Source organism: Argentina anserina, chromosome 7, assembly GCF_933775445.1.
Source record: "Argentina anserina chromosome 7, drPotAnse1.1, whole genome shotgun sequence".
Classification (NCBI taxonomy): domain Eukaryota; kingdom Viridiplantae; phylum Streptophyta; class Magnoliopsida; order Rosales; family Rosaceae; genus Argentina; species Argentina anserina.
In genome coordinates, this window is record NC_065878.1 from 10,286,853 (window position 1) to 10,300,041 (window position 13,189).

The following is a 13,189-nucleotide window of genomic DNA, read 5'->3' on the forward strand; positions in this document are numbered from 1 at the left end:
CGGAATATTCCAAAAGTTTTAACAGAAATACCTTATTGATATCAGAATAAGAGTTCAGGGATCTCTTTGATCCTTTTTAAAGGTCAGAGATCAAACTATCCTTACCTCATGAGTTCAAGGACGGTTGGTGAACTTTCCTCTATTAAAAAAACCTCCTTTAGCTTCGCGTAGATAACCGACTCTCACTTTATATATTTCTTTAATTAAAGCCTTCGTCTTGGTCTCTCTTTTAGGGTTTTATCTGATTTAGGGTTTCCTCCCAGGTATCTCTATAAATAGAATATTCGATTATCCGATCCAATTTGGGGCTTCAATTGTTTGCTCTGCGATATTCGCTTCGCTAGGGTTTGTGATCGGATCAAATTTGGTGTTCAAGTCAAGAACTGGGGGAAATTTGAATCGGAAACAATGCCGCCGAGGATGGTGAAGAGAGGAGCTGGGTCGGCCGGAACCAAGAGGACGACGAGGGGCACCAGAGGGGCGCCCAAGGCTCAGAACCAGGCGCAGAACGATGCGGCTGACGAGTCGATGAAGGCGGAGGTCCCGGTGGCGGTGGCCGGAGGTAAAGATGAGCTCAAGGTTGAAGAGACTCAGGAGAAGCCGATTGAGGAAGAGGAGAAGCCAATTGGTGGAGCCGATGCGAATTCGGATCAGAACGGCTTCAAAAGTAAGTTTTTTTAATCTAGTTTTCTCTTGATTTGATGATTTTTTTATCGTTATTGTAAGTCTTTAAATCAATTGTTATTATTACTTTTAATCTTTTGCATTACGTTATGAGATTGTGGAACGTTGGATTAGTTTTATTTTTTCTGTTAATTGTGTGTGGAATCTTGCTGAGAGTGTTTAGGTTGTGAAAGGTTGTGTTTAACTTTAGGGATTAGTTATATATGTTATTTTCAGAACTTAGGAAAACGGATAAGATAGTTAGGAAAACAGAGGATGATTATCGGGAAACGGTAAAAGAGGATTACTGAACTTTGCTTCTAGCTCAGTCATTGGTAGGAACATAAGAAATTGGTTCTTTTGAGGGAAGTTAAGGACCGAAAATTTGGCTCTTGCAGTTCAAGTGTTGTGTTTGGTACATTGGTTTTTTTTTTTATGGAGCCTAGACTGGCAGTTCTATGGCGCAGTACTGTGTTATTATAAAACTGAGTGACTAAAGGCAAGGATGGTCTCTAATTAAGTAGCATATTCGATGTTATATATGTAACATAGAAATTGAGAGTCAGTTCCAGTAGAGGAATCATCAACCTTGATTTTATGGCAGAACAAGAAAAGGCTAAGGACTCTATAGATGATTATGAAAAAGATGAACGGCTAGAGCTGGAGGATGAACCTGAATATGAACCTGAAGAGTATGTTGGGGTTGATTATGATGAGAAGGAGATTGAACAAGAGGATGTCCAGGAGGTCGAGGATGAAGGAGAAGAGGATCCTGAGGAACATCTAGGCGAAGAAGAGGGTGATATGGCTGAGGAGGAATTGGAAGATGTACATGAAGAAGTTGAAGGTGAAGAGTATGAGGAGCATGGTGGTGGGGATCATGAGGGTGAGCGTGAGCATGAACATGAGCATGCACAGATGGTTGATGCTGAGGAAGAGGAGCACCATGAAGTTGTGAATGAGAGGCGGAAGCGCAAGGAATTCGAAGTGTTTGTTGGTGGCCTTGACAAGGATGCAGATAAGGCTGATCTTAGGAAAGCTTTTGGTGTAGTTGGTGAGGTTACTGAGGTTAGGTTGATGATGAACCCTCAGACTAAAAAAAATAAGGGATTTGCATTCTTACGTTTTGCAACTGTTGGGCAAGCAAAACGAGCTGTTAGAGAGCTTAAACATCCAGTGGTAAATTTTCATCCTTTCATAGTTTTTGAGTGGTCAATGATTTTTTTTTTCAGACATTGATTCAATTACTTGAAATGATTTCAATTCCAGATTAATGGGAAACAGTGTGGTGTTACTCCAAGTCAAGATAGTGATACCCTCTTTCTGGGTAACATCTGCAAAACATGGTCAAAGGATGCTGTAAGTAATGCCTACGTTTTAAAAAATATACTGGCATTCTCTGGAGTTGCTACAAAGTACTGATATTTTTCGATGGTTATATTTCCAGTTGAAGGAAAAGTTGAAACATTATGGAGTAGATAATGTTGAGGATTTGACAGTAGTTGAAGATACTAATAATGAGGGAATGAACCGGGGCTTTGCTTTTTTGGAATTCTCATCTCGCTCAGACGCCATGGATGCCTTCAAGCGCCTTCAGAAAAGAGATATTGTGTTTGGAGTTGAAAGGCCTGCAAAGGTTTCTTTTGCAGATTCCTTCATTGACCCTGGTGATGAAATTATGGCCCAGGTAATCGATATTTCTCCATTGTTCTTGGATGTAAGGAGTCCTGAATGGGAACTCAGCTAGTCAGTCTTTTCTTACCGTAGGGTGAATGGACAGAGTTTAACATCTCTCTCTTAACATTTGATTTGGTTAATAATTGATCTGCAGTTATCAATACATATGCTCATTCTGTATCTGTTTATTAGATTTGTCATATCATTTACACATTTTGTTTGTAGATGTAACACATGATTTAACATATCAGATTACACATCTTGGGGACTATGATTTAAATTATTACTTCATTTTGTTTGATTTTTATCTCAGTCCTTTTCCCTCGTCTATATTACTACTTATGGAGAATCATGTATAGGGAGAAGCGCTGAGTTTCTTTATGTATAATGGTAATACTAATATTTTGCAGAGCGGTGCTGATGATGTGTTGCTGATCTCGTATTTTGCGTTGCAGGTTAAAACTATATTTGTGGATGGCTTACCTGCTTCCTGGGATGAGGATTATGTTCAGCAGCTTCTTAAGGACTATGGGGAGATTGAAAAAATTGAACTTGCTCGCAACATGCCTTCTGTTAAGAGGAAGGATTTTGGTTTTATTACATTTGACACTCATGAGAATGCATTGACATGTGCTAACTGCATTAACAATGCAGAGATAGGTGACGGGGACAATAAGGTGTGTTGGATTATTATGACTCGTCCTTTCACATTTAGATATTGTGTATGAGGTACTTGTAACTGTTCAAAGTGGATATGTTTAAGTTCTATTTATGGTTGAATTCCAGGCAAAGCTTAGGGCAAGATTGTCAAGACCCCTTCAGAGAGGGAAAGGCAAACATGTTGGTCGTAGTGATTATCGGTCACCACGGGGGGATGGACGAGCTATTAGGGGTTCGTGGGGGCGCCCTACACCTTCACAAAGTCTACCTTTGCGTGATTTAAGAGTTGGAAGTCGTATCCCACCAGCCAGTGTGAAGAGGCCTGTTGGACTGAGGGATAGGCGCCCTGTTGTCTCGTCTTATCCTGCTAGAGCCAGGCCTTTGCCTCCTCCAGTTAGGTCCTATGACAGGAGGCCACCTGGTATGCAATTTATGTGCAACTTTTCTTTTCTGCACTTTCCATTTTCCATGTGTATTGTCTTTATCTGTTTGTGTTGTGGTTTATTGATTGGATTATTATGTTGGTATCGTCTTTCAGTTCCAACCTACCCAAAGAGTAGCTTCAGAAGGGAATACAATAGACGTGATGACCTTCCTCCTCCAAGGAGCAGACCAGTGACTGATTATGGGTCAAGGGCTGTGCCAGAGAGGCGCCAGACATATAGAGATGAGTATAGTACACGTGGTCCTGCCTACGTTGACCCACCAAGAAGTACATCTCGTACAACAGCAAGGAGAGCTTATGTTGATGAAAGTTATGGACAACGGTTTGAAAGGAACCCTCCCCCTCCTCCTCCTAGTTACCATCGTGAAAGTCGTGCTCGTGATTACGACTCTATTTCTGGGTCAAAGCGTCCATACTCAGCAATGGTTAGTGTTACTGTAGAGAGTGCAACTTGTTTGCTCATGTATCTGAGTAGGCCAATATGTTTACCGTGTTTTTTTTGTTTTTAGGATGATGTTCCACCTCGATATGCTGATGCGGGCATTCGCCAATCAAGGGCTCGATTGGACTATGAATATGGAAGTGGTTCTTCTCAATATGGGGATGGCTATAGTGATAGGTTTGCTTCCTCGATCTGAACATATGTAACTTCTGATTTTGACATGTATCGATGTGGTAACATCCTTTTGTGGTTTGCAGAGTTGGGAGGTCTAGTTTAGGTTATGGGAGTAGCCGGACAAGTCAGGATTCACATGGACTTTATAGCAGCCGTCAGAGCATGGGCTATGGTGGAGGTAAGTTTGAGATTGATGGTAGTCTGAATGTCTAATATACAATTAATATGTGTGGGCTTTGTCGTTTTGATGTCTGAATTTAGATGGTCTATGGCTTTCAGGTTCTTACAGTGGGAATGATGTTGGTGGAATGTACTCATCAAGCTATGGTGGTGATTATATGTCTCGTGGAAATGATGTATGCTCTTAATCTCCTTTGGTTAATTACATAATTCACATATCTATTTGGATCCTCATCTCATACATCGTTTTCTGATGCTGAATTGTAGGTTGGTGGTAGCTCTTACTCATCAATGTACTCTAGTCGTGGTGTTGGTGGAGGCAGTTATATGGGTTCCGGTGGTTCTGGCTCATACTATTGAGGTAATTTCTCTTACTGTCTTTGTATTATGGTGTTCTTTTCTTAAGTATTATTGAAGTAGCCGAGTGCAAGTTATGTGCCAAAGGGCCCCAAGTCATTACTATTTTCGTCCTGGAGATTTTTGTTTTTTCGAAGACATGGCATCTCTTCATTTGCTGTTAAGAGGTCATTGGTGAAAACAGAGTGATTTGGTTACAAGTGAATTTGTCCATGGAACAGATCTGAAATGACCAAGAGGCACTCTAGGATGGGGGACTGTCTGAAGCTTTGGATTGTGTCATCTAGCAGTTAGAAGAGACAATTATTTAAGCGTCTGTAGCACTGTGAAACTTTGATTGTATACAGTAGGTCAAGCTCTCGTAGATGTTCCTAAGATCAGAATTATGTTAGGCCAAAGTTTTGATGCTGCAAGGAAGCTGAAGTTATTCAGAGACGAAACAGACAGTGGCTTCCTTTTCATCTCTACCAGACTCACCTGATGGAAAACTTGGTGTCATTTATGTACAGAATTTGATAAGAGAACATGGGTTTTCTTATTGTGGTCTAAGGTTTTATGGATATTTTTTTATGCTGAATCCTTTGGAAAAGTTTTGGATTTGAATAATAAGTCATTTTGGTCATTTTAGACCTGCATATTCATTCCAGCTCCATGACAATGAATGCTTCAGTGAGCTGAGGAACCATTGAGTATTGAGCAGGCTCATATTTTATGAGATTGGGTCAGGGAAGATTGACCTGGAATCTCCTTTGGTTGCAAATGCGAGTTTACTTTGTATTTGGTTGTTAAGGATTGGCTATTGTTTTTGATAATCTGGTACTGCAGAAGTAGAAGACTGGTTCAAGTAGCATACTTCAACTACCAGAGAGATCACGTTATGCTTTTACTTTATGGATATTAACTGACATAAAAATTTCTCTTAGTTGAAAGCATCGACCTTTAGTTGCTTCCCAGCCCCTAAGAACATATTACAGTCGATAACTGATTTGGGTACAAAATACAGACGAGAAAATAAAGTATCCAATGATCATAATGTGCGCTAATGTATGGGGTGGAACTTCTGGACTCAGATTTAGATATCTGGATTTATTGCTTAGGGAGATTGGATTTAGTACATAGCAGGAGCTATATCCTTCATCACTGTTAGTTGCTCTAGAGACTCGGTTACAATCGCTGATTTCATTCAACACCTGCCGTGTATAGTTTAGGTATGACTACTATATACCAACTGGGCTACGGATTTGGATGCCAACTGAATTTGCTGAAGTTTAGGATATATGCCAATATGGGCACATCTATATTGCATTTGGGGGGACAATTTCAGTTGTGTTCATATATATGTATAAATATGCTGCAGTTCTCTGGCTGTGGCTCCAGTTCTGTTTCTTTTCCTTTTCGTTTGGCAAATGTACGATACTTGGTAAATAAATTGGAGGAAAAGGGTTGAACATGGTCGCGTTTTCATTGTTTATGCATAAGAGATGTCATGGATGGTTCATTTTCTGTTTGGTCGTCCAGGGTCAATTCTGAAATGTTATTTCAATTCTTATAACTTGAATATTGGGAGGACCGTGTTCAAATGTTCAATGCATCCGTTTATGGCTTAATGCGGATTGATGGTTAGATCTACCGGAAAGGTTTTGAGATTGACCAATTCATCTCTAAGCTCAAGTGATTGGCACCTGTTTAATCCATAACGTTGAGTATGTGGCGTGATTGCGTGAATGTATGATCTGTCTGTAAAATCGAATGACTGATCTCTATCATGAGCATGATGATATTTTTTGCCTAACATGGTTCTACTAAAACGAACTAGTATGAGGTATCCATTCAAAAAAAAAAAAACGAACTAGTATGTGATTTAGAGTTTAGAATTGTTATAATGAAGAAGGTTCTTTGGGGCTTTACACTAATTTTTATTAAAAATTTGCTTTCGAAAAAGAAGAAAAATTGCATGAAATTACGAAAGCAAATAGTAGCAGTTGGCAGTATCAACGTGTCACTAGTAGGCTAGTTTCACCCGCATCAAAGACGCCTCTATGTTCATGCTTTCAATCATGCTTTAATTACTGGACCAGCAACATGAGTCCAGAGAATTAAGCCAAGTCCTTTCTGGGTCTTTCAATCCAATCCGTAATTTCAAATGGGTCGCCGGCAGAGCGAGTCCGATCTCGGGCGCTTTGCAGTTCTGGTTCTTCTCCTCATGGGTGCAATCTCCTGCTGCATGCTCTATCTGTTCATCTCTATGGTGTTGAAACCCAACAGTGCGACATTTGTTTCATTTTCGGAGCTGGTTGAGAATGTCGGTGAGGTTGGTTTGGGGGATAAAGAGGAAGGGGAATGTTGTAAGGGAATTGAACATTTGGAGATTTGGGGTGATGCTGTGAAATGGGGGGCCGAGTTTAAGGTTAATTCTTCAAAAGATTGCTGCATGGCTTGTAAGAATATGTGTGGTGATCCAAATGGGGTTTGTTTGTGTGATTCTTGGGTGTTTTGTGGGAATAGAGAGGCTTGTGGAGATAAATTTGGTGAGGTATGGATTCTTCTTTCCTCTTTTCTTTCAATTACTGTTCCATTGTTGGTGTTTGTATCGTTTTGTTTCTGTAGTTTGGTCGGATTCAGTAGATTCTGAAGAAACTGTGCGTTAGTTATGGTTGGAAGTTTGTAATTCAACTGTGTAGTGTGTACGTACTGTCATATTCGATGGAAGTTCGTATACTGCTGAAAGATTGGAAGTGGCCTACAAAATAACGAATGGGGGATTGTGTGTATTGACTATTGACTATTGAGAACTAGAGTTAACCGTATGTGTTTTTATAGAGCAATGGCATAGTTGATGTAAGATGGTTTTTGTTTAAAATAGCATTTAAATTTCTTGAGAATCACCAAAGAATCTGTTCTTTTAGTTATGAACTCATGAGATGCTTGCCTTCTGTGTATTTGTAGTGTTGGTTGAAAAAGCAAAAGGATACCTTAGATCCTGATCGGCGAGACTCAGGGGATCTAGTTATGTGGACTTCTGGACATATCTTTGGAGAAGGAGAGGTAACTGATGTTCCAGGCTTTTAATCCTTTCCTTGATTTAAGTTTACGCTGCCTGCATTCAAGTCACTAGCACTCTCGAAAAGGTTGTATATTGCCAAATTATTTTGATCGTTTTGTGAAATTGTTTAGTTCATGTGCATGCACCTGTGTTTCCTAGCTAGTCATGTTTCTTTTTTATTTCCAATATCCTTTCTCTGCTGTCGACGAGTTCAAAGAGACAACTTAAGCTGTATTGCTTTAATTCTTTTGTTTTCTAGAGAAGTCATATGGGAAGATCTAATACTACAGAATTGCAGTGGTCCAGTTCCCTGCATGATATCATAGATGATTAAGATTAACGAAAGTACAGTGATTCTGTGGTGTGCATATAATCCAAAGTAGTTCAGTATGAGAATAGAGTCCCCTTGATCCCTTTATCTGACTGATAGTTAGTTTATGAGAAGGCTCTATTGATTGGACCAAAGAAGGCTCTATTGAGTTTTGATTGAGGCATAGAAATTATTTACTCCTATAATTTGCGAAGGAGCTAATCATTTGCCACTGGCAGTTGTTTTTATGAGAGGTAAAAAGGAGATTGCCGAAAGGGAAAAGGAGGTAGGAAAGAGAATATATATGTAAAATATATGACACTTCCAACGAGTGGTAAGGAAAGGTTCATGGGATCTTATGGGATACAAAGCACTGAAGCAGAAAGATTCATCATATTAATTTGACACATCCAATGCTTGTGCACTTATAACTACTTTGTTGCATATTTAGGAGCCGCTGTAGTGGAGTTTGAGACTATTGTTTTTTTTTTTTCAGCTGGCATCATCTCTATCTTTACTTGTCTGTTAAAAAGGCCTGCTTGTTTACCTATTCCCACAGGGTGTTATTGGCTTGAAGACAGAATATGGAATTCTTCGTATACAGGTATGTGTGTGTGTGTGTGTGTGTGTGTGTGTGTGTATATATATATATTAGATCAGATCTTTCTCATATCAGTCATATCGAAACCCTCAGTTGATCTATTATATTCAGTTGATGCTCACTTTGTATTAAAATCTCATGGTGTATTTGATGATTTTGTGTTCAGCTGACTTAGTCTTTGTGCCCCCTTTTGCATTTTTCTCTAGCAATCTTCTATTATTTTTCTTTTACCAAAAAATAATTAACTGGAATCGATCAAGGTTACAATTTTGACAATTATCAGTTTTCATTATTACAGGTATCAGTGGCTTTCAAGAACTTTTTTCCGGATAGTATCACCTCAACCATATTCTTGGTGTTGATCTTTTTTTTCTTTTTCTTTTTTTGGTATTATATCATCTTGAGAATAATTCTTCAAAGTATGTATTAGTAGCCGAATGGTTTCGTTTGATGAGGCCTGTTTTAACAAGTCCCTTCATTCGGCTGTCATATAATTATGTTGTCTACAAATTTGTCTAGTTGAAAGTTTCTTCTAATATACTGTTCTAATTTGAGTTCAAACTTATTGTTGTATAGCTACAACTGTTTATTTCTACATGCTATCTTTTGCTGTTATTGTATACCATGTCTATTCGTCTATGAAACTAATATATATGGCTGCGCAAATAATAGTTTCTTCATGTCTTCCATTTCAGCTGTTTGTTGATTGTGCCCCACATTCTGTTTTCTACATTCTTGAGCTGTTGCGAGAGCATTATTGTGGAGGTTGTCAGTTTTATCGAGCAGAAAGCCGTGGAAGTTTTTGGGATTCTGTAGGACATCATGTCCAAAATGTAAGCTTACACTTGATAACTTATCTACTAGTGCCTGTTCTAGAATACCAGTAAATACGTTTCCTCTTCTACCCATGTAAAAACCATGTAAAAACCATATCTGCTTTTATTAGCACCATTGTTTAGCCTATGAGATGGCTTTGATGTAGTATTTATTCCTCATTCAGATGTTTCTGGTGTGAGATATATATAGGTGCCGTTTGGCCCCCCTTTTGGATTAATACAAGGAACACTCGAAGCCCACGGTGTAATATTCAAGGAGATACAAAGAGAGGGTAACTACAACATCAGAAGGGGATCAGTAGCCTGGGTTGGTTCCGGTCCAAGTTTCTTTATCAGCCTTAAGGATGGCATTTATGTCTTTCGGGTAATACCCACGGGTAATTATCCACCTAAAATTAATCGCGGGTAATATCCATTGGGTAATACCCACATGATAATTTGATGGGTATGGGTAAATACCCACCCATTCCTAAATGGGTAATTATACTACTCACCCATTTACCCATTTTCTATGTGGGTATTTTATTATTATTATTATTTTCAATTTTAATGGGTAGCTTATATTTTTTTCATTTATAAATGGGACCTTTTTTTTTACCCACATGATAATTTAATAGGTATGGATAAATACCCACTAATTTCTAAATAGGTAATTATACTAACTCATTTACCCATTTTCTATTGGGTACCTTAATATTAGTATTATTAGTATTATTATTATTTTCAATTTCAATGGGTAGCTTATATTTTTTTCATTTAACTGGTACTTTTTTAAAAAAAAATTCCCACATGATAATTTGATAGGTATGGATAAATACCCACTAATTTCTAAATAGGTAATTATACTACTCACTCATTTACCCATTTTTTTATATGGGTACCTTATTATTATTATTATTATTATTATTATTATTATTATTATTATTATTATTATTATTATTATTACTACATACTTGAACAAATTACTAAGACAATATTCAGCAAAATTGAAATTACTCTTAATAAATGACTTTTTAATATAACATTAATTGAGATTACAATTCAAGAGTTAAATTGACTACGTACTATTAAAATAGAGGGGAAGAGTGTGCTCTACTAATATTAGCCGGTTGCCTCTGAAGTGGGGTAGAATCAGTATCACTGCCAAGGCTAGATTCTTCATCAACATCAATATCGTCATCTAATGTACCAGAAACATCTAGTAACTGACTATGTAACCAATCCCGACCACACATTAATGCCTCTATTGTGTTTGAGTGAAGTCTGTTCCGATGTGGGCTCACAATCCGTCCACCAGTACTAAATGCTGACTCTGAGGCAACTGTAGATACAGGAATGGCTAAGATGTCTCGAGCGACCTTGTATAAGGTTAGATACTTCATCCCATTCGTTTTCCACCAATATAAGATATCAAAATCCTTATCATTGATTCTTGGTAAAACAGGCTCATCCAAGTACCTCTCTAAGTCAGACTTGTCGTTGTTCATACTAGAGCCAGCAACATAAGCATCGTAGGCATCCATGTCTGCATCCCTCAAATCATCATCGCTCGCCCTTGAAATTTCAAGCAAAGACGAGTTATCAGCTACATGAGACACAGTACTTGGCCTATATTCCCTAGCCAAGTCAAAAGCAAGCTTCTTAACTCTCTCAACCTCCAATGCAGCTCTATGAGGATAAATTTGCCTGAAATAGAACTCAATTAACTTCAACTTATACCGAGGATCTAGAATAGTAGCAACAACAATTGTCCCGATCACACCCCAATACTTCTCTAATTTCTCCTCCATTTTCTTTGCCATTTCTTTCACTTCATCAATATCAGACTCGAGCCACTTGGATATAGACAACTTAATTTGACAAATTTTTGAGAACAACAAGTTCGATGTGGGATACTTTGTACCGGATAACAACTCAGTCGCTTTGTAAAATATCTGCAACTTATCAGCAATCTCCATCACGAGATTCCACTCATCTTCACTTGGCACATCCTTATATCCACGAGTCTTAAAAACTGTCTTTTAAGCTTTAGTCCACAGACCTTGTCAAGCTCATACTCAAAAATTCCAAAGATTAAATTAGAGAAAAACTAACAGAGATGAAACCTCCAAGGCTATTAATTAGAGAAAATAATTAAATGAGATTAACCTAATGAAGAACTAAACTTTAGTCCACAGACCTTGTCAAGCTCATACTCAAAAATTCCAAAGATTAAATTTTCCATTGACAAAGGAGAGTGTCTGAATCTAGCAACAAGTGTTAAAGAATGAAGGAGGCAACACCAAACATGAACTTCCCAGAAATTATTATACATTCTATGTCAAGTTTATGAGGAATCATCTTTGACACAGTAACATGCTGAAAGAATTTTATACAAGTTGAAAAAGTTGGTTATATCTCCCACCTACACAACCTTTTCAGTGTCAAAGATGCTTAAGTTCATGTTTATACAAGTTGAAAAAGTTTATGAGGAATCATCTTTGACACAGTAACATGCTTAAGTTCAGCTTAGTTAGAACTAATATGGATTAGGTGTTGCTGCAACTAACTTTGATCATATTCAGAAAATGAGTTGCTTCAATCAAGAGCTTCATTTTAATACAGTTCAGTGTGCATTACAACATTGCAAGAGTTCCCAATTCCAATTCACAACAAGATAACACAACAACCACAAACAACATCATAAAATCGAGACACATTTTCATTCAGGCATTTCATCAAACATGTGGCATGCAACAAACTACACTACACAAACATCAACACTTTGCACAAACTACACTGGTTCTTCATCTAGCTCCTATAATCACTAACACGTCCAATAAGAAACATGAATCATGATTTAGAAGCATCTATAACTATAAGCTATTTTTATATATTATCTTACTGCATCAATGCACACTAAGTTGTATCATACCTTGAATTTGGCTTGCTTCAGTATAGGGGCATCACCAGCAGCTCTGAGATGAATGACCACTGCAACAAATCGAAAACCCAAAATAACCCATCATCGAACCCAATATTCAAGCCAAATAAGATATTTCAAAATAGAGGTGTGACGCTGAATTACAGCTAACCCAGCGAAGGTGGAAACATGCCCAAGGGAAATTTAAACGACGTCCGTACCTTAAGAAATATGAGTACGAGTTTGAAGCTTGAGAGGTGAGATAGCCAATCCAAACCCTGAAATGGGTACTCGTCGGCGGTGAAATTCAGAGGTGTCGAAATGGGTATTCGAATATGAGAGTTAATTTAGGTTTTGTATAATCAAGAGAGAGCATGTATTTTACCCATGGGTATTACCCTTTACCCGTGGGTATTACCCTTACCCGCCATTTTCATCCATGAGTATTTTTTAAATACCCATTACCCACCCATGGGTATTTTCAGATTACCCATTACCCAAATAAAATACCCAACACACATTTTTACCCATGGGTACCCATACCCGTGGGTTTTATTGCCAACCTTAATCAGCCTAGCCAACCATTTTGAGTGGAAAAAAGCCTACACCGTGTTTGGTTCTGTTCTTCCTGAAGACATGGAAATCGCAGAGAAGATAGCAGAGCTTCCAACCAAGCAAGAGGTCTGGAGTAACATTGATGTCTCTGTCTTGGAGAGACCTGTTCCTTTAAATTTCCAAAGAATCAAATCAAACTCATGACATTGAATCTTACCAGCATAGACATAAGCTCACAAAGTTCAAGTTTTTCCCTAGTTTCACCTCTTTTACCATGTAGATTTGACTGATTTGTTGTTGCCTACCAAATTTGTACATAAAACGCATAATTGGCAGAAATGAAA

At 38.1% G+C, this 13,189-nt stretch overlaps 2 protein-coding genes and 1 long non-coding RNA gene across 5 annotated transcripts; 2 read left to right on the plus strand and 1 right to left on the minus strand.

The window, feature by feature from the left end:
* The first annotated feature begins 204 nt into the window (after positions 1-204).
* LOC126803169 (uncharacterized) lies at positions 205-5,290 on the plus strand. 2 transcript variants are annotated; one of them, XM_050530932.1, is made up of 12 exons: positions 205-667; positions 1,268-1,842; positions 1,933-2,022; positions 2,111-2,350; positions 2,796-3,017; positions 3,127-3,421; positions 3,539-3,870; positions 3,955-4,064; positions 4,145-4,239; positions 4,341-4,417; positions 4,509-4,602; positions 4,820-5,290. In XM_050530932.1, exons 1-11 carry the CDS (start codon positions 409-411, stop codon positions 4,599-4,601), a joined length of 2,388 nt encoding a protein of 795 aa, XP_050386889.1. In that variant the 5' UTR covers positions 205-408; the 3' UTR covers position 4,602; positions 4,820-5,290. The 2 variants fall into 2 exon arrangements, with proteins under 2 accessions (XP_050386889.1, XP_050386890.1); XM_050530933.1 differs by lacking the exons at positions 1,268-1,842; positions 1,933-2,022; positions 2,111-2,350 and having other exon boundaries at positions 420-667.
* Positions 5,291-6,741: 1,451 nt separating this feature from the next.
* On the plus strand, positions 6,742-13,102 carry LOC126803176 (uncharacterized). Its single transcript, XM_050530944.1, has 6 exons — positions 6,742-7,131; positions 7,545-7,643; positions 8,511-8,555; positions 9,248-9,385; positions 9,579-9,735; positions 12,868-13,102. The coding sequence occupies exons 1-6, from the start codon at positions 6,742-6,744 to the stop codon at positions 13,047-13,049; spliced, it is 1,011 nt and encodes a 336-aa protein (XP_050386901.1). The 3' UTR covers positions 13,050-13,102.
* Positions 9,487-13,155, minus strand: LOC126803181 (uncharacterized). Of its 2 annotated transcripts, none has more exons than XR_007673066.1 (3): positions 13,110-13,155; positions 12,854-13,008; positions 9,487-9,715 (listed from the first exon to the last, which is right to left on the minus strand). It is a non-coding gene; the product is annotated as an uncharacterized LOC126803181 (long non-coding RNA). The 2 variants fall into 2 exon arrangements; XR_007673067.1 differs by having other exon boundaries at positions 12,854-13,014.
* Between the last annotated feature and the right edge of the window lie 34 nt (positions 13,156-13,189).